At 40.8% G+C, this 20,958-nt stretch overlaps 1 protein-coding gene across 2 annotated transcripts; it reads right to left on the bottom strand.

Moving 5' to 3' along the window:
• Positions 1 to 5,879: 5,879 nt before the first annotated feature.
• Positions 5,880 to 18,906, bottom strand: LOC111968589 (26S proteasome regulatory subunit 10B). Of its 2 annotated transcripts, none has more exons than XM_070445137.1 (13): positions 18,776 to 18,906; positions 18,337 to 18,416; positions 18,211 to 18,250; positions 17,993 to 18,045; positions 17,808 to 17,875; positions 17,452 to 17,566; positions 16,701 to 16,788; positions 16,396 to 16,581; positions 16,239 to 16,300; positions 13,403 to 13,523; positions 13,114 to 13,204; positions 12,943 to 13,014; positions 5,880 to 6,231 (listed from the first exon to the last, which is right to left on the bottom strand). In XM_070445137.1, the coding sequence occupies exons 1-12, from the start codon at positions 18,858 to 18,860 to the stop codon at positions 12,987 to 12,989; spliced, it is 1,017 nt and encodes a 338-aa protein (XP_070301238.1). In that variant the 5' UTR covers positions 18,861 to 18,906; the 3' UTR covers positions 5,880 to 6,231; positions 12,943 to 12,986. The 2 variants fall into 2 exon arrangements, with proteins under 2 accessions (XP_070301238.1, XP_023850042.1); XM_023994274.2 differs by having other exon boundaries at positions 13,124 to 13,204; positions 18,776 to 18,905.
• Between the last annotated feature and the right edge of the window lie 2,052 nt (positions 18,907 to 20,958).

Here is a 20,958-nt window from a genome sequence, read left to right as displayed (position 1 = left end):
TGACTTTTATGTAAGAGGCGTGTACTGTCGCTGAAGACACACCTCCTTCACCCGGGGTTCAAATTATTAAATGGAAGCAGCATCACTACGGACCAATCAAATGACAGGTGCCTCGTACCCGCGCTGACGATAGCAAGGGATGAACAATTTGATTGGAAATAGAAAAGATACTGCATCACGCTCTTCATTTGGCAGGTTTCCATTGACCCAGGTTAATTCGACAAAAGCAATGTCGCAAAAAAACTAAATCATTGCGACATGTGTAATGGAAACGTCGGATATAGGATACATTTTCTAAAGGTCGACAACATTTGTATCGTTCAACAAGGGTGGATTATTTTGTCGAACTTTCCTTATTGAGAAAAATTGAATAAAGCACGTAACTATAAGACTCCACTCTATACTGCTTGCCAAATCAATTTTTCAACTATAAACACGTTTCTTTGCAGGGCACGGCTTGTCATGACTTTCAAGAACGCCTGAATTGCTTCGCCTTGCATTCCTGGCTGGCTGGCAAATTTCACCATCCAATTATTTCAGATCTACATGAGTGCAAGTTTCACTGCAAGTTTCACCATGTGGTGAATTATTAGAATACGGGGCAAATATTCGTCAATGAATGCATTCAGGGGCGGACTGGGACACGAATTCTGCCCTGGCATTTTATCCACACCAGCCCACATCACTGTGCGCCTCTGCTCTAGCCATTTTGTGTTCCTCCCTGTTGTGCTGTCTGTTTCAGCATATTGTTTTGTTGCTGTCACTCTATGCTTCTTCTTGTTCTCTGTCTGTCTGCTTAAAACTGCACTGCAAAAATCACTCTGTCATTTCCTGGTTGCTAAAATAGATAATAGTTCACCTAATTTCAGTTTATGTGATAAAACAAGCAAGTGCAGTGTAGGGAATCATTCTACCATTTAAACTGCTGTGAAATATATTTTCCAAAAACAAAACTATTGTATTTTCAGCTGTTTGAAGCTGGTGTACAAAAGAAAGTAAAAGACGCAAAAACTAAACATAAGAACAAGAAGCATAGAAATAGTGAACATAGAACAAATCTACCGCTTCTTAGACTTGCTTTCAATGAGAAAGACAGATCAATAACTCACATTGCTATCTTTATTTGGTCGGGTCGCCCAAAAGTTACATAATGCAGCTTTAAGCCTAATACCTAATAAAAATTAGTCCCTGTCATATGTGTTCCCCCTGAATCAACACCTACCCTAAGTGTTAATTACTACTCTTAGAAAAAAGAGGTGCTATCTAGAACCTAAAATTGTTCTTCGGCTGTCCCCATAAGATAACCCTTTTTGGTTCCAGGTAGGACCCTTTCCACAGAGGGTTCTACATAGAACCCAAACGGGTTCTACCTGAAACAAAAAATGGTTTTACCTGGAACCAAAAAGGGATCTCATATGGGGACAGCCGAAGAACCCTTTATTTCCCTAAAGAGTGTATTACAGGGCTCCAGACTAACATTTTGGTGTCACTGGTGCCACTACTTTGTACAGTTGGTGGCAACAGCCCGTGATTTAGTCAGACCCAAATCATAAGTCTTCATCTTGTAAAGTAATTAATTCTTTATTAAGAAGTATAATAAAGACTACTGAGGTATTAAATAATTAAGTTATCTAACACGTCCAAGCAGGAATGCCTGATTGAAGATACAGTATTTTGATGTGCAACCTAATCCAGTGATTGTCGTGAATTTTGGATTGACAATTAGACTATAGTTGCTATAGTCTACTGTCCAAATAGGACTCCAGATTTTTTTGTTCAATAGAGAGGAATTACATACGTCTTTATGTGCACCAACTAATATCAAACTAATTGATTTGGGGAAAATGGAAACTCAAAACACATTAACTAGATTGCCTACTCTAAATATAATACCCACTGCTAGTAGTCATGCATTCATACAACAGTAAATGTAATGTCCTAAAATAACTTTGCAGTTGTAGCCTACTACACAAGACCTATAGGCATATGCTCTTGCAATGGCCGGTACGCATTTCACACACACCACTCCATATCTCATAGCCATATCAAATATCTTGGCTGTAAAATAGTTGCTATTCGGCTGAATATTGAGAGTTGAAAAATACATATTATACCTACAGAAAGCTGAGACCCTCCTCTCTTTGACAAGGACAAGGGGACGAAGCTTCCAAAGCAGTGTTTTTCCCAAAATTGCATTTTGAAACATTATACTATCAGAACAATTTTTTCTCTCAAACACATGGGGGAGCGGAGGGTGGCTCGCTCATCACAACAACCAAAAAAGAATAATTGTCCAGCCCATCTGGCATTTGCCAGAATTGGCAAATGGTCGATCCACGATTGCATTCCATCCATGCTGGGTTTTGCAGGTGTGATGTCATTACTTCCATCTGTTTTTATCGATACAAGATAGTTAAATGGAAAGACACCATAGCAGGCAATTGTCACATCTATTTTCTATGCAAACTTTCTAAATGTTAACAGCAATAAAATCACTGGACAAGTTAATGGAAACATAGCTATTGCTAGTCGCTATGGTGATATGACTTGTATCGACTATTTTTTCTTGAGCGGATGGTCAGGGGGCCGGAACATAATTACAAATCATTTATAGACTGCAAATTGACCGCAAGAAGCTCAGATATATTTGACTAGAACATCATTTCAAACCTTGATTACATTTGTATACGGTCACATATATCGCTCTATTATGCATGGGAATACTTTGGAAAAGTTTTCCATAATTAAAATTACTTGGAGCTGATTTGCTAGTTTTTCTTCTTCTTTTTTGCTCAGAAAATTTGGTAGTGGCCACCAGCTCCAAATTTAAACCAGAATAAACAAAAAAGTCACACCATTGTCTGCTTATTTATCCTTTACGTAATGATTTATGTTATGAAACTCAGGTCAGAATATCCAGTGTCAATTCACTAACATGTCCAAAGAAATATACAGTACAATTGATTTTCAAATATTGCAATTATATTTGCATAATAGGAGGGGATGATGATACCAGAGTAAGCTATAAGGCTCTTTTTCTGAATACATTGAGATACAAATGTGACTGGTTAAGATCAAGAATCCACAACAATATTGAAAATGTGAAGGTCACATCTAAAGTAGCCCTATACAATATTTACAAGGCCATGTAAAAGGTTCAAGCTGGAGCTTCCTAGTGTCATACACAGGATGCTGTCTCAAGCTCTGGGACACAGCAACCACGAGGTCTAGAACACATTTTATTACAACTTCACTGTCCTCTGCTGAACAGAATACAAATGACCTGGCTTCAAACTAGTGTTCTAGCACCACCTTGTGGCAATACTTCTAGATTTTAGACCTTTATACACCACATACTGCCTTTTCCACATTTTTTTGTGTTACAGCCTGAATGTAATTCACTGGCCTACACACAATAACCCATAATGTCAAAGTGGAATTATATTTTTCTAAATGTTTACAAATTCATTCAGAATGAAAGGCTGAAATGTCTTGAGTCAAGTATACAACACCTTTCTTATGGCAAGCCTAAATCAATTCAGGAATACAAATATGCTTAAAACAGGTCACATAAGTTGCATGTACTCACTCTGTGTGCAATAGGGTTTAACTTGATTTTTAAATGACTACCCCATCTCTGTACCCCACACATACAATTATCTGTAATGTCCCTAAGTCGAGCACTGAATTTCAAACACAGATTCAACCACAAAGACCAGGGAGGTTTTCCAATGCCTCGCAAAGGGCACCTATTGGTAGGTGTGTAAAAATACATTTAAAAAAAGCAGATATTGAATATCTCTTTGAGTATGGTGAAGTAATTAATTACACTGGATGGTGTATAAATGCACCCAGTCACTACAAAGATGCAGGCATCCTTTCTAATTCAGTTGTTGGAGAGGAAGGAAAGGATTTAACCATGAGGCCAAAGGTGGCTTTAAAACAGTTACAAAGTTTAATGGCTGTGAAAGAAAATGGCAGATGGATCAGCAAATTGTAGTTAGTCCACAATACTAATCTAACTGACAGAGTGAAAAGAAAGAAGCCTGTACAGGATTTTAAAAAATATTCCAAAACATGCATCCTGTTTGCAATAAGGGGGCACTAAAGGAACACATTACTGAATACCATTCTCCATATTTTCAAGCATAGTGGTGGCTGCATCATGTTATGGGTATGCTTGTAATCGTTAAGGACTGGTAAGTTTCTCAGGATAAAAAAGAAACGTAACGGAGCCAAGCACAAGCAAAATCGTAGAGGAAAACCTGGTTCAGTGCTTTCCAACGGACACTGGGCGATGAATTCACCTTTCAGCAGGACAATAACCTAAAACACAAGGCCAAATCTACACTGGAGTTGCTTACCAAGAAGACAGTGAATGTTCCTGAGTGGCCGAGTTACAGTTTTGACTTAAATCTACATGAAACTCTATGGCAAGACCTGAAAATGGTTGTCTAGCAATGATCAACAACCAATTTGACAGAGCTTGAAGAATTGTGAAAATAATAAAATGGGCTAATGTTGCACAATCCAGGTGTGCAAAGCTCTTAGACTCACAGCTGTAATCAATGCAAAAGGTGCTTTTACAAAGTATTTACTCAGGGGTGTGGATAGTTATTTAAATGAGATACTTATGCATTTCATTTTCATTAAATTACCAAACATTTCCAAAAACATGTTTTCACTTTGTCATTATGGGGTATTGCATGTAGATTTGTGAGAAAAAAACCATTTAATCAATTTTGAATTCAGGCTGTAACACAAAATGTGGAATAAATGAAGGGGTATGAATACTATCTGAAGGCACTGTACTTTTACACATACTCAGAATGTTACTTGGTGATATGGTGCAGCTAGTGATAAACAACATTTAGAGACAGAAGACAATTTACATACATCCAAAAGTAATTTGAACAGTAAACACACAAGCTGCGACCAAACACTGTGGCTGCCTTACCGGGCGCAAAACAGCTCTTTATGGCGTTCCCACATTAGATTATGTTTTCCATAACCTGAAAGAAGTTAATTGAAAGCATGTTGGAGCTATTATTTTTCCATCATGCGACACCTTCTTTGGATCAAGAAATGGGACAGCATATATATTGATTGGGTGACATTTTTATTGCAGCAGTAGTTTTAGAGGGGCATCTTTTCTGAAATTCAACATCAAAGACAGAAGGAACATTTTTGTGCTTGCCAGTGAAGACATTTACAGTTAACGACAAGGCACATTAACCTGTAGTGATACGATTAATTTTAAAGCAGCAATCAGCAATTGAAACAATAACAAAGCGTGTCTCGCAGCTATTTCTGTAAAATGCTGAGGGATGGGGCTGCAGAAATGTAACCGCTCAAATTCATAGACAAAGCTATGGATGCAAGGACTGACCTTCCATGATATCAAAATTATAGTTGTAACCATGTTGAGGCTATATAGTGTTTGTTTACCTTTACTTTGTTTAAAAACATGAGTAAAACAAGCTTATATTTTGGGTTCTGATGGGGTACGACAGTTGAACTAAGCTCATGAGGCATTTATAAGTTATATTCTTCAAGAGTCAATGGGTACATATCAATAATTTCTAAGTCTAAAAATGTTTGTGGCAAATACAATTTGCCCCTTTAAGTCAGAAATTTCCATTTTGGCTTCTCCACCATTTAGTGGAGTTATGACGATAACTTTAATATGGTACAAAGTCAGCCATAAATCTCAACCATTTCTTGAATCAGACTAGTGAAACTGTCGAATGCAAAAATGAAAAGTACATCTGTGGTTCTGACTCTGAATTCCAAAAATACATAAGGATATTTTACACTGACTGGTGTATTACTCAGTAACCTCTGAATGGGCATTAAGAGAATCATATGATTGGACATAAGATGGTTGACAGTTTATTTAAATATGTATTCTTATGCAAAATACGAAAATAAAAACCAAACCATATATTTCACCACATAAGTCTGTATTAAATAAACGTCTAAAATGATGTCTTTGAAATATACATTTGGAATACAGTAAAAACACAAATATGTTTGCTTTTGTCGTCTCTTCCTTTACTCTTTCCAGACTCAAATTACCATATATCTCCTGATAGGTTGGTTGGTGGTACTATCATAAAGGCTTGTAGTCCAGCTTGGATTCCAGTTTCTTAGAATCTGCAACCTTGCGAACAGCTTTCATGAAATCTTCCTGGGTCACATACTCATGGTCAGCACGGATTGCAAACATACCTGGGAAACACACATAGCAGGGTTCATACAGACTGTGACAAGTCAAACTCAAGGACTTTCAAGTACTTCTTGGAGCACTAATACAGTTGAAGTCGGAAGTTTACATACACTTGGGTTGGAGTCATTAAAACTTGTTTTCAACCACTCCACAAATGTCTTGTTAGCAAACTATAGTTTTGGCAAGTCGGTTAGGACATCTACTTTGTGCATGACACAAGTAATTTTTCCAACAGTTGTTTACAGACAGATTATTTCACTGTATCACAATTCCAGTGGGTCAGAAGTTTACATACACTAAGTTGACTGTGCCTTTAAACAGCTTGGAAAATTCCAGAAAATGATGTCATGGCTTTCATGGGAAAATCAAAAGAAATCAGCCAAGACCTAAAAAAAAAAATTGTAGACCTCCACCAGTCTGGTTCATCCTTGGGAGCAATTTCTGAATGCCTGAAGGTACCATGTTCATCTGTACAAACAATAGTGCGCAAGTATAAACACCATGGGACCACGTAGCCGTCATACCGCTCAGGAAGGAGACGCGTTCTGTCTCCTAAAGACTACTTTTGTGCAAAAAGTGCAAATCAATCCCAGAACAACAGCAAAGGACCTTGTGAAGATGCTGGAGGAAACACGTACAAAAGTATCTATATCCACAGTAAAACGAGTCCTGTATCGACATAACCTGAAAGGCCGCTCAGCAAGGAAGAAGCCACTGCTTCAAACCCACCATAAAAAAGCCAGACTACGGTTTGCAACTGCACATGGGGACAAAGATTGTACTTTTGGAGAAATGTCCTCTGGTTTGATGAAATAAAAATAGAACTGTTTGGCCATAATGACCATCGTTATGTTTGGAGGAAAAAGGTGGAGGTTTGCAAGCCAAAGAACACCATCCCAACCGTGAAGCACGGGGGTGGCAGCATCATGTTGTGGGGGTGCTTTGCTGCAGGAGGGACTGGTGCACTTCACAAAATAGATGGCTTCATGAGGAAGGAAAATTATGTGGGTTAAGGACAACAAAGTCAAGGTATTGGAGTGGCCATCACAAAGCCCTGACCTCAATCCTATAGAACATTTGTGGGCAGAACTGAAAAAGCGTGTGCGAGCAAGGAGGCCTACAAACCTGACTCAGTTACACCAGCTCTGTCAGGAGGAATGGGCCAAAATTCACCCAACTTATTGTGGGAAGCTTGTGGAAGGCTACCTGAAACATTTGACCAAAGTTAAACAATTTAAAGACAACGCTACCAAATACTAATTGAGTGTATGTAAACTTCTGACCCACTGGGAATGTGATGAAAGAAATAAAAGCTGAAATAAATCATTCTCTCTATTATTATTCTGACATTTCACATTCTTAAAATAAAGTGGTGATCCTAACTGACCTAAGACAGGGAATTTTTACATGGATTAAATGTCAGGAATTGTGAAAAACGGAGTATAAATGTATTTGGCTAAGGTGTATGTAAACGTCCGACTTCAACTGTATATACCTGTAATAGGTCATATTATGAAATTGTTTCTAGTCGCCAACAGACTATTCATTACTACCTTAAAAAGTTCTACTCAATAATACGTGTTTCACTACATACACGAGTGGTAAGTCAGGACTGATGATGTTGACTGATTTCCTCATATGAACTGTAACTCAGTAAAATCTTTGAAATTGTTGCATTTATATTTTTGTTCAGTGTACATAATATATTGTCTTTATATTTAAAATTGTCTTTATAATTCACAAAATGTTAGGTCCCACAGGCTGTCCCAACACAGACATGAAAATGAATTCTGACAGTGGAGAAGACCCTTAGTTGACTCTAAAATGTTGTATTCTATACCCATTTGAAGAGAAAGAAGTTGTGAATGTGTTTGATAAGATTAAAGACTCTCAGGACCCTATTTACATTTTAGGGGACCCCACATGGGTCCCGGACCACACATGGGTCACGGACCACACATGGGTCACGGATCACACATGGGTCACGGACCACACATGGGTCACGGACCACACATGGGTCCCGGACATTTACATTTACATTTAAGTCATTTAGCAGACGCTCTTATCCAGAGCGACTTACAAATTGGACCCCCTAGTTTGGGAACCACTGTACTACTAACACCTCAATCACACCTACAGCGTGATTGAGCAATTGGTACGCAGCATCATCTGGACGTGTGTACAACAAAAGTTCAACATTCACCTTCTGCTACCATTTCTGTCAAGCCGTTTATGCATACATTCGATAAATCCAAGGTATGCACTACACAGAACGCACTGCAACTGCCTCTGCAACGCAATGCTGCAAGTCAAACGCAGCGTTCCATTGGAAATGAATGTACAGTACTTCTGGTGTACCAAAATGCAATGATGCTGTCGGTGTGATCAAGGCTTAACCTCACTCCCTGCTCGCGTCAATGCTTCCTCTCTCTGTGCATCTCCTTTACCTCCTTCATTACAGCCTGACACACCACTGTCTGTCTCACTACTCTCAATAAAGAAAATACATTTTGTTATGATAACTTATAGTAGCCCATCTTTTGATTATAGCTACCTTAATTTCAGTCAACTGCTCATGCTAATGGTCAGGCTTCGTTCAACATTAGCTTCTAACTTCATCCTTCCAGCCAGGTAGTTATAGTTAGCTGCCTGGCTAATAGCCGGAGCCCTTGCGCTACCTAGCTAGACATCTGACTGAAATATCAGCGACAATTTACCAGTTGTACACTCATTCGCTGAGAGTCAGGGGTTGGTTTGTTTGGGGGATGTCTGTTGAAGTCAAGGGTTGTTAAAATAATTGTCACTGTCAGTGACGTCTCTCTGCTACTTGCCACAGTAGGTCTGGGCTGAGGTAGTTCGTTTCACCTCTCGGCCTATGTCGTGGGAGGAGTTTCCCGCTGGACAGAGTGGCGAATGAATGTGCTGCTAACAAGGCAAATCCGGGGTAGCAGACGAACATAACAAGCATACATGAATAATTTATGATTCCCCTCGTTCGCAGAGGTAGGCAAGATTAGAACTCTGATCAAGAAGCCTTCAGAGCGGTGATCAACGCTGGGAACGCAATAAGTGGGTAAATGATCATTAACAAAAAGGTGAGTAAACGCTATTTCCCAAATAATGGTGTAAACGGCGTTCACCCTCCACTACATCCCTGGTTAGGTCTGGCAAAACCCATTCAGAAACATCAATATCCTGCAGGCAAGTTTGAATCTACATTTGCCTGGCTATCGATGTGACATTTGGCAGCGCCTAATCAGTCAGTTCTGTACCTGCTTGGCTGAGTGGCAGTGTAGGTGGAATGAGCAAGCTAGCCTGGCATCCAGAGCGCGAAACACGTGCGGAAATAAAACTCGGTAGTCTGCCTGGAAATTAATTTGGAAGACCCATACATTTTTCTAATATTTTTCATATTAACATATTTGATAGTTCTCTGTTCTCCTCATTTTAATTCAAGTACTCTTCAAGTACTTTACTCTGCAAAGTTCTGTCATACTCTCCAGGTCTATACCCAAACAGTTTGAACTTCTATTAAAAAAATTAACCTCTCCAGAAATAAGTCTCTCACTGTTGCCGCCTGCTATCGACCCCCCTCCGCTCCCAGCTGTGCCCTGGACACCATTTGTGAATTGATCGCCCCCCATCTAGCTTCAGAGTTCGTTCTGTTAGGTGACCTATACTGGGATATGCTTAACACCCCGGCAGTCCTACAATCTAAGCTAGATGCCCTCAATCTCACACAAATCATCAAGGAACCCACCAGGTACAACCCTAAATCCATAAACATGGGCACCCTCATAGACATTATCCTGACCAACTTGCCCTCCAAATACACCTCCACTGTTTTCAATCAGGATCTCAGCGATCACTGCCTCATTGCCTGTCTCCGCGGTCAAACGACCACCCCTCATCACTGTCAAACGTTCCCTAAAACACTTTTGCGAGCAGGCCTTTCTAATCGACCTGGCCCGGGTATCCTGGAAGGATATCGACCTCATCCCGTCAGTCGAGGATGCCTGGTCATTCTTTAAAAGTAATTTCCTCACCATCTTAGATAAGCATGCCCCGTTCAAAAAATGCAGAACTAAGAACAGATATAGCCCTTGGTTCACTCCAGACCTGACTGCCCTTGACCAGCACAAAAACATCCTGTGGCGGACTCCAATAGCATCGAATAGTCCCCACGATATGCAACTTTTCAGGGAAGTCAGGAACCAATACACACAGTCAGTCAGGAAAGCAAAGGCTAGCTTTTTTCAAGCAGAAATTCACATCCTGTAGCTCTAACTCTAAAAACTATTTGGGACACTGTAAAGTCCATGGAGAACAAGAGCACCTCCTCCCAGCTGCCCACTGCACTGAGGCTAGGTAACATGGTCACCACTGATAAATCCATGATAATCGAANACTGAGGCTAGGTAACATGGTCACCACTGATAAATCCATGATAATCGAAGATTTCAATAAGCATTTCTCAACGGCTGGCCATGCCTTCCTCCTGGCTACTCCAACTCCGGCCAACAGCTCCGCCTCCCCCGCAGCTCCTCGTCCAAGCCTTCCCAGCTTCTCCATCACCCAAATCCAGACAGCAGATGTTCTGAAAGAGCTACAAAACCTGGCCCCGTACAAATCAGCTGGGCTAGACAATCTGGACCCTCTCTTTCTAAAACTATCCGCCGCCATTGTTGCAACCCCCATTACCAGCCTGTTCAACCTCTCTTTCGTATCGTCCGAGATCCGTAAAGATTGGAAAGCTGCCGCGGTCATCCCCCTCTTCAAGGCGGGTGACACCCTAGACCCAAACTGTTACAGACCTATATCCATCCTGCCCTGCCTAAAGTCTTCGAAAGCCAAGTTAATAAACAGATCACTGACCATTTCGAATCCCACCGTACCTTCTCCGCTGTGCAATCCGGCTTCCGAGCCGGTCACAGGTGCACCTCAGCCACGCTCAAGGTACTAAACGATATCATAACCGCCATCGATAAAAGGCAGTACTGTGCAGCCGTCTTCATCGACCTGGGCAAGGCTTTCGACTCTGTCAATCACCGTATTCTTATCGACAGACTCAATAGCCTTTGTTTTTCTAATGACTGCCTCGCCTGGTTCACCAACTACTTTGCAGACAGAGRTCAGTGTGTCAAATCGGAGGGCATGTTGTCCAGACCTCTGGCAGTCTCTATGGGGGTAACACAGGGTTCAATTCTCGGGCCGACTCTTTTCTCTGTATATATCAATGATGTCGCTCTTGCTGCGGGCTATTCCCTGATCCACCTCTACGCAGACGACACCATTCTGTATACGTCTGGCCCTTCCTTGGACACTGTGCTAACTAACCTCCAAACAAGCTTCAATGCCATACAACACTCCTTCCGTGGCCTCCAACTGCTCTTAAACGCTAGTAAAACCAAATGCATGCTTTTTCAACCGTTCGCTGCCCGCACCCGCCCGCCCGACTAGCATCACCACCCTGGACGGTTCCGACCTAGAATATGTGGACAACTATAAATACCTAGGTGTCTGGCTAGACTGTAAACTCTCCTTCCAGACTCATATTAAACATCTCCAATCCAAAATCAAATCTAGAATCGGCTTTCTATTTCGCAACAAAGCCTCCTTCACTCACGCCGCCAAACTTACCCTAGTAAAAACTGACTATCCTACCGGACCTCGGCAATGTCATCTACAAAATAGCTTCCAACACTCTACTCAGCAAATTGGATGCAGTCTATCACAGTGCCATCCATTTTGTTACCAAATCACCTTATACCACCCACCACTGCGACCTATATGCTCTAGTCGGCTGGCCCTCGCTACATATTCGTCGCCAGACCCACTGGCTCCAGGTCATCTATAAGTTTATGCTAGGTAAAGCTCCGCCTTATCTCAGTTCACTGGTCACGATAACAACACCCACCCGTAGCACACGTTCCAGCAGGTATATCTCACTGATCATCCCCAAAGCCAACACCTCATTTGGCCACCTTTCCTTCCAGTTCTCTGCTGCCAATGACTGGAACGAATTGCAAAAAAAAAAATAATAATAATAAAAAAATTGCTGAAGTTGGAGACTTATTTCCCTCACCAACTTTAAACATCAACTATCTGAGCAGCTAACCGATCGCTGCAGCTATACATAGTCCATCTGTAAATAGCCCACCCAATCTACCTACCTCATCCCCATACTGTTTTTATTTTATTTACTTTTCTGCTCTTTTGCACACCAGTATCTCTACTTGCACATCATCATCTGCTCATTTATCACTCCAGTGTTAATCTGCTAAATTGTAATTATTCAATCCTATGGCCTATTTATTGCCTACCTCCTCATGCCTTTTGCACACACTGTATATAGACTTTATTTTTTCTACTGTGTCATTGACTTGTTTATTGTGTTATTGGCTTGTTTATTGTTTACTCCATGTGTAACTCTGTGTTGTTGTCTGTGTCACACTGCTTGGCTTTATCTTGGACAGGTCACAGTTACAAATGCCTACCTGGTTAAATAAAGGTTAAATAAATCAAAATTAAAAAAGTAGCAACTTGAGAAAATGACAGATTTTCAAGGTATTCTAGTACGTGAATTTCAGAGTGCCAAATTCAAGTACTTTAAGCACCTTGTGCAAACCCTAATATAGGAACAGACTGAGTGAATGGCTTGTTTTTAAGATGTAAAATATACAGTTATAAAGTGTATTGGATAGGTTACTAACCTGCTTCAGTGCACACGTTCCTTAAATCAGCTCCATTAAATCCATCAGACAACTTCACAATGGCCTCGTAATCTGCAAAGAAATTCAAGTTACAGCCCACCATGAAATTCCCAACATGCAACTTCATTTCATCACAAAATTATGTCACATCCACAGCACACTATCCAGTACCTAAACTCACCCATCTCTCCATGCTTAGTGATTGGTCCAGAGTGTATCTTCAGAATGTCCATCCGAGCCTGCTCATTGGGCAGTTCGATGTCTGTAAAGACAAAGCCAGAAGTTAAGAGTTCTGCTGTTCCTTGTCATTTACCAAGTCCTAGTTACTTTTCAGCCACTTGCCCTGGCCCTTTGGGGAAGTGACTAGGTGCTGAAATGGAACCAGGACCAAAGGTTTTTGCAACATGATTATCTATGCTTCTCAAACCAGGATAGTTAAAAGTCTCGAGAGGAAACATACGGATCTTGCGGTCCAGTCTCCCTGGCCTTAGAAGGGCAGGGTCCAGCGTGTCCGGACGGTTGGTGGCCATGATCATCTTCACTCTGTGCAGGGTGTCAAAGCCATCCATTTGGTTCAGCAGCTAGACAGGACAGATGAAAAAGTTAGCATCGTCAGTCTTAATTGGCTGATAAAACCAAAGTGTTTACAGGTTTAGCCTTTAACACTTTGAGGCTCAATAATATGAGTATTACCACAGAGTTTCTAACCCAGAAGCCCAACACTTCCGGGAACGATTGCAAAGCAGAAGTCAATGAGAGAAGAGAAAATTTCTTCCTTAGTTCAATTTTTTTTTTCTCAATCTAAAAAGGCACAACCTATATTCGAGCAAATGACTTACAGGATACCTGAACCCCAATTTCAGCCTTGGCACAACCCCTTAAAACAAAAACAAAAAAATGCATTCAGGTGAGAAGTTGTGGGTGGAGGGAATTGCTCAAATATAGGAGTTTTGGGGGTGGATAAATGTAGTTGTAACTGATCCCAACACTTTCTCACTAAAGCATACTTACCAGAAATCTGCTGGCATGCTCTGATAAAAAAAAGTATGTGCATTGTGAGCAATTATGGCTCCGGACAGTTCTCACAGTGGTAAGGCACAGAGTTCCTGACATCTATTGCTACTTGCGGTGTTAAATTTGAATCTCTCATCAGGTGCAAAAACAATCTCTGAACTGTGGACTCACATTTATTGCGGTATTGTGTTGGGAAGAAAAGTGCAATCCCCACCTTAAAAATGAAGATTAGGGGCTCAATTCAATTGAAAGTGCATTGCAGTATTTACACAGTAGCTCTTTTCCAATGGTCAAATTAACTCATAGATCAGTCTTGGGTACTGTATATATATTAAAAAAACTTCCACTAGTGCCAGGGTGACCCCTCTCACAAGTATGCTTTCACTTTTCAAAATTAGAAGTGTGTGGGCATGGGATGAACATTGTAAATAAAGGATTAAAAAAGTATAATAATACAAGACACTATCTGCCCCATGTGGGATTAGAACTCACAACCACTGAACTACTGTATAAGCAAACTTTCTTAGCGGAGTCCGCTGTTGGGAAAAAAAATTGGCATCTATTTCTTTTTACGATGGATATGAATATAAAACGGCTAATCCTCATAGCATCATGCCAAATCTATTGGCACACTCCACTTACCTAGACCACTGCCAAATAAGGTGCGCTGTCACCTGCTTTTATAGTGAGCCTTGAGGTGGTACCACCCAGCACATCCAGAAGGGAGTTTATTTCATATCCAACCCCTCCATTGAGATGACAGAGGTACCTTCAAGGTGCCTCTACACCACAATTTCAATGATAGAGTTGACCCGCTAGGAACAAAAAGACTAGATTTACTACTACTAAAATATTACCTTTGCAACAAACTGTGAAAATGAAAACTAGAATTCACTAGTTTCACTATAACTAAGACATCTGGTCTTGGATGAAAAACATGTTTTTTCATGAAAGTTATTCTTTAAGTAGCTGAATATGTTTTTACTCCAACCTTGTGAAAGTGACAAACTGACACGTTTTCATTTTAGTCAAAAACAACTTTACATCGAAGGAGTGCCTTTGATTTGACGGCCTCCACATGCGCAGGTCGGCGCGAGACGACCATTAGACCCGATGATGCGTTTCTGCGCATGAGCTTAGCTAGCCAACGTTGCCATGACATCGCCTACAAGCGTGATCTGGGATTTCTATCAGGGAAGCAGTTTCTACATACACTGCCGTTCAAAAGTTTGGGGTCACTTAGAAATGTCTTTGTTTTTGAAAGAAAAGCACATTTTTTGTCCATTAAAATAACATCAAATTGATCAGAAATACAGTGTAGACAATGTTAATGTTGTAAATGACCATTGTAGCTAGAGACTGCTGATTTTTAATTGAATATCTACATAGGCGTACAGAGGCCAATTATCAGCAACCATCACTCCTGTGTTCCAATAGCATGTTGTGTTGGCTAAGCCAAGTTCATCATTTTAAAAGGCGAATTGATCATTAGAAAACCCTTTTGCAATTATGTTAGCACAGCTGAAAACTGTTGTTCTGATTAAAGAAGCAATAAAACTGGCCTCCTTTAGACTAGTTGAGTATCTGGAGCATCAGCATTTGTGGGTTCGATTATAGGCTCAAAATGGCTAGAAACAAAGAACTTTCTCCTGAAACTCATCAGTCTGTTCTTGTTCTGAGAAATGAAGGCTATTGCATGCGAGAAATTGCCAAGAAACTGAAGATCTCGTACAACGCTGTGTACTACTCACTTCACAGTACAGCGCAAACTGTCTCTAACCAGAATATAAAAGAGGAGTGGGAGGCCCCGGTGCACAACTGAGCAAGAGGACAAGTACATTAGAGTGTCTAGTTTGAGAACCAGACACCTCACAAGTCCTCAACTGGCAGCTTCATTAAATAGTACCCGCAAAACACCAGTCTCAACGTCAACAGTGAAGAGACGACTCCTGGATACTGGCCTTCTAGGGCCTCTGTACGCCTATGTCGATATTCCATAAAAATAATTGTATTTTTATTTTTTATATATATTTTTTTTTTTTTAAATCAGCCATTTCCAGCTACAATTGTCTTTTACAACAACATTAACAATGTCTACACTGTATTTCTGATCAATTTGATGTTCTTTTAATGGACAATTTTTTTTGGCTTTTCTTTCAAAAACAAGGACATTTCTAAGTGACGCCAGACTTTTGAATGGTAGTGTATCTTCATACTAAACCATCTTTGGTAGTACTTTGTGTGCAGTTAAGCTTATGGTTGTTCTCTGTTGAGAGACTCACCTCCATCAGTGTCCTCTGGATTTCTCTGTCTGCAGACGTCCCCTCAGAGAAACGACGACCACCTGTTAAACAGACAAAGACTCGTGTGTGTGTGTCTGGAACTCTATTGTTCAGTCAGTTTGTTGATTTCTATAGTCTGTAGCTCTAGTTCATGTACCTATGGCATCGATCTCATCCATGAAGATGATGCAGGGCTGGTGGTCCCTGGCATAGTTGAACATCTCTCGGATCAGCCTAGCGCTCTCACCAATGTACTTGTCCACTATGGAGCTGGACACCACCTTTAGAAAATTGCAGTCAAGCTGGCTAGCAACTGCTCTGGCCAAAAGTGTCTTTCCAGTTCCTGAAAAGCATGAAAAGAAAATACAGTAAATTATAAAGCACATACTACTGGCTTCTGGAAAGCAGCCCTCAGGCTAACATGTAGTGCTATCAGAGAACCAGGCCAGTTGATCTCCTCACCTGGGGGTCCGTAGAGCAGGCAGCCTTTAGGGGGGATAATGCCCACCCTCAGGAAGAGCTCAGGGTTGGTCAGAGGCAGCTCAATCACCTGAAACAACATTTTCAAATCAAATGTTATCTGTCACAAACATGTTCAGCATATGTTATTGTTGGTGTAGCAAAATGCATCACCATCCATCCCTCTCAGAATTGGACCATAAATATCTTCCGCACGCTCAATTTTATTTGCTCAACTCCTGCATCCTCCCTCCTCTCTGGCCTCCATTTAAAATGAGGAGAGGTGGCAAGTAGAGGGAATAAGGAGAAAAATACACTTGTATGAAGTGAGACTCATCAGGCAAATTAAGTTTACACGGTGGAATCCCAAAATAAATGTATAAAGTGATAAAAAAAAACATTTAGCTAGTTGTGCAAAACATTTTATAGATAAAAGGATAAGTAGCATATCCTTTTTAAATGTTTGCATGCTTTTTTCTTTCGAGAAAACAATAGCTGATTAAAAAGGCAGTGTATCAGATTTCAAAACTCTTCCGCGAAGGACTCAGGTAGGATAAACTTGTGCTTCCTCGCCAAAAGGAGTCTATCGAGGTGAGGACCATTTTCCTAGTAACGAATTGACACTCTCCTCAACCACTTATCGGTTTCCGGGTCACGGAGGAGAGAGGGCGGACTTTTCCCAAATGACAAAAAGCCTCCAGAAAAAGCTAACTCTGTCCTGTATGGATAAAGTGTGTGTATGTGCCTCACTAACCTCTCTGAGCTCTCTGATCTGCTCAGCCAAGCCTCCGATCTCAGAGTAGGAGACGCTGCCAGGGTCTTCATGAGACATGTTGTACACAAGGGGGTCCACCTCTCTGGGAAGGTACCTGCAAGGGGGAACAGCACACCAATATGTCATCACAGTGTGCCTTTGTTCTTACGGATTATATAGGTCATGGAGATGTCTTATAAGCAGAATATATATAATTTGTTTTACTTAAAATGCTTTCAATAGGGAGACTGTTGCAGAAAGTCGGATGCAGGCTAACACAATACAATGGTGTTTTGCTTGATAAACATATGAAATAGTAAAAGGCATTATAGACTTGGGAGAGTATACCAACTCACCTCATGATGGTCAGAGTGGTCATATCCAATGCAACTCTAGTACCAGGTTTGAGCATAGCCTTATCCAGCTGGGTGACAAAATATAAGGTTGGCACCTCAAGCATAATCAATATGAAATGGGAAGTGAAATACAAGTTGCAATGTTGTTTGTAAATATTTTGTTGTGGCTTAGGGTTTTGACCTACCTGCCGTCTGCATCCAACCACATATCGTGGGCCATTGGTTGCTTTGACAATGACTTAATTCCACGAAAGGATAGAAGAAAACCCCACGTTACACACTATATAGTCAATGCAAGCTAGTAGGAACATTTAAACGTTTTCATCCATGTAGGCCTAGCGGTAGATTCAACAAAACAACATCATATACAGCAAAGGGATTTTCATTATAATTTAGGACTTACATTTTTCCTCTGTTAGCTGCTTCAGGACCTCACCAACAATCTAGAGAGGAGTCAAGAGAGGCCTTTGTAAATAAAATAAAACTTATATCAAGGCTTCTGATGATTTGGGATAAAATTTGCAGTCACCTGTCCAACACTTTGTAGAGCTTTCAGATCATTTTCTGATTTTTCATACTGTTTTGTCTGTTCTCTCAGTTGTTCACGCACTGTAAAGACAAACAAAAACAATGATTGACACTGACTACGTGTGTACCATCACACAGGCTGTCATCATCATCATCATCATCATCTGGTCGACCAAGTCAGCTAACACTAGCTAGTTAGCTAGCTAACTAACGTTATAAAACTAGCTTGTTCCTAAACACTGTGCATAAATAAAAGGTACATGAACAGTTACACACTAGACAGTTTAGTATAAATAACCTGGCGTTGAACTCATTTTCAAGGCTACTATAGCTATGTTAGTCTAGCTAGGTAACTGGAGAGGGTTACATTATGATGACAAAGCTACATGGACAGTTGTTGTGGCTGTAAAAGCCTGGCTATTGACAGAAACGATACATACATTCTTTCAAGCGTCCATCAATTTCTTTGTGCTCAAGCAATTTCTTTCTGTAATCTTGAAGTCCCTTGTCTCTGGGATCCGCCATGATGCCTTGAAAAAACCGGCTCTGCCACGCTGAATTGTGGGATTGAAAGTTGTGACATCAGAGGAAATGTTTTGCCATGTTTACAGTATGTTGTCACAGGAACGTCGTAATTAATTTTAAGTGGATTTAATTGTGCGTTGACTTAACTTTGCATTGAGAACATGTGACATTTTTTGTTAAGAAAGTAATTCAAAACAACATATGAGTAGTATTTTGTGGAGCTTTTAGAAATGCATTAAATTTACCGTTTACATCAGGGGTGTCAAACTCAAATACCCAGTGGGCCAAAATGTAAAACCTGAACAAAGTCGCGGGCCAACATTGAACAAATTAACCTTTTAATATGGACCCAAACAAGTTTTGCTTTAACATTGAATATGGAACAAGCATCGCTTATTACCATACAATATATAATTTAATAGTGGAGACATGCAAAATCGAATTTCAAATGAAAAAACACATCAATGGCATTCATTTATTAAATAAATAAAATTTAAATAAAAATCGTATGCCTCTTTTCTATTTGCAGCCTTCTGATTTAAATACCAAAATAAACTTTTTTTAAACTTTTTCCACTGGCTAATAATTTTACAAATAAAATGATAATAAATCAATCAACCATTCAAGCCCATGCCTTGTAGCAAAAAGTGCACAAAGAAAACGTTAATTATTGCACACTGATCTAATCTTTTTCACGAACTCTCCCTCATTAAAGGGCCGGGCTGATTTTGCGATCTCTGCTGCCACTATATAACTAGCCTTTACAGCAGCCTCACTTTGTGATGTGGCTTTTTTGAACATATTCTGTTGTGAAACCAAACTTCTTTTCATCTCCTCTACTTTCTGGCTCCTTTGAGTCATGTCCATGTCCTTGTATTTGTCATGGTGTTTCGTATCATAGTGTCGTTGTACTCCTTACTTACAGCCACGTTGACTCCACAAACAAGACAAACAGGTTTGTCTTTTACATATGTAAACAGACATTCTGCCTCCCACTTGTCCAGAAAGCTCCTGTTTTCTGCCTTTCTTTTCGCCATTTTTGGGAAGGGATAGCGCGCTGACAGTTGTAGCGTCTATGTTGCTATGACTAGAGAGGGCGTTTCTGGGTCCTGTCCTGATTGGCGCGCGAAAACAACAGCAGAGCATTATGGGATTCGTAGTATTAGCGGTGAATGCGCTGTATAATACCGGCGGGCCAGCTCTAGTAGTAATTTGGTATTGTCTCGCGGGCCAAATATAATTACCCCGAGGGCCAAATTTGGCCCGCGGGCCAGAGTTTGACACCCATGGTTTACATCAATGACTAATTTCGCGTTCAAGTGCTAAATCGGAACTCAGGAACTCGGTAATGTCCGACTTGCTAACTGGTTGAACGCGGAACGTGTATAACTACTATTACCGGTTAGTTTGTCCAACGTTTTCGAGTTTCCTAGTATTTAAAGTTACAAAAGCAATGTAGCATGCCATAGAGGATTCTTTTGAACTCAATGGGCACAGTCTCAGCAGTCCTATATCAATCTGGCTTGAGTCACAGAGGGCAGGGATGGTCAGTCAGTGGGGTGATGGAGTTGAACAGATAAGTTATTTGATACAGGGGGTTACTATAGGGTTGTGACAGTTGGTTTAAACTTTAGGTTGGAGAACTTGGTAAGACACCTTGGTTTTGGAGTGAACTAAGCCTATCAACCGCCCAAAACAATCATCAAAGGGATAATTTGTTTGTTTTGTTTTACTTCTAATGGTTCTAATACCTCTAACTGAGCTTGAACCTGTAGTTAACCGCAAACAATAGGATAAAACCAGAGTGGTTGGTTTCTCCCAGCGAAGTGGCGGCCACGGCGGCGCCCTCCACTGTTTGCTGGGAGCATTCTCAGGCCGGCTGTCAGGATCGCTGCTCCACATAAACAAAGGCACATCTGGGCGGGCGAGGCGGGAGGCCGCCCGCACAATGTGTAAACGGACGGCCTTCGCCAAGCACCCGTCATCTTCTTGGCCACCTTTCCAAAAAGGCTTAAATTCCTTCCACGGTGCTCTGGACATTCCGTGTGCTGTTCTTTTTCTTATTTTCTTGGTCGTTGTTTTCAGCTGCTGGTCGTTT

Source organism: Salvelinus sp. IW2-2015, linkage group LG9, assembly GCF_002910315.2.
Source record: "Salvelinus sp. IW2-2015 linkage group LG9, ASM291031v2, whole genome shotgun sequence".
In the NCBI taxonomy this organism is placed as follows: Eukaryota; Metazoa; Chordata; class Actinopteri; order Salmoniformes; family Salmonidae; genus Salvelinus; species Salvelinus sp. IW2-2015.
Note: the sequence above shows the minus strand (reverse complement) of the source record. Positions and strands in the feature narration are given on the sequence as shown.

Bases quoted from the DNA above. Each gene is read 5' to 3' on its own strand.
- LOC111968589 (XM_023994274.2), bottom strand. From the start codon at position 18,860: ATGGCGGATCCCAGAGACAAGGGACTTCAAGATTACAGAAAGAAATTG. The intron at 18,417-18,775 runs GTATGTATCGTT...TTGTCTTTACAG, and splicing joins TGATGGACGCTTGAAAGAAT to TGCGTGAACAACTGAGAGAA. The intron at 16,789-17,451 runs GTTAGTGAGGCA...ATGTTGTTTCAG, and splicing joins AGATCAGAGAGCTCAGAGAG to GTGATTGAGCTGCCTCTGAC.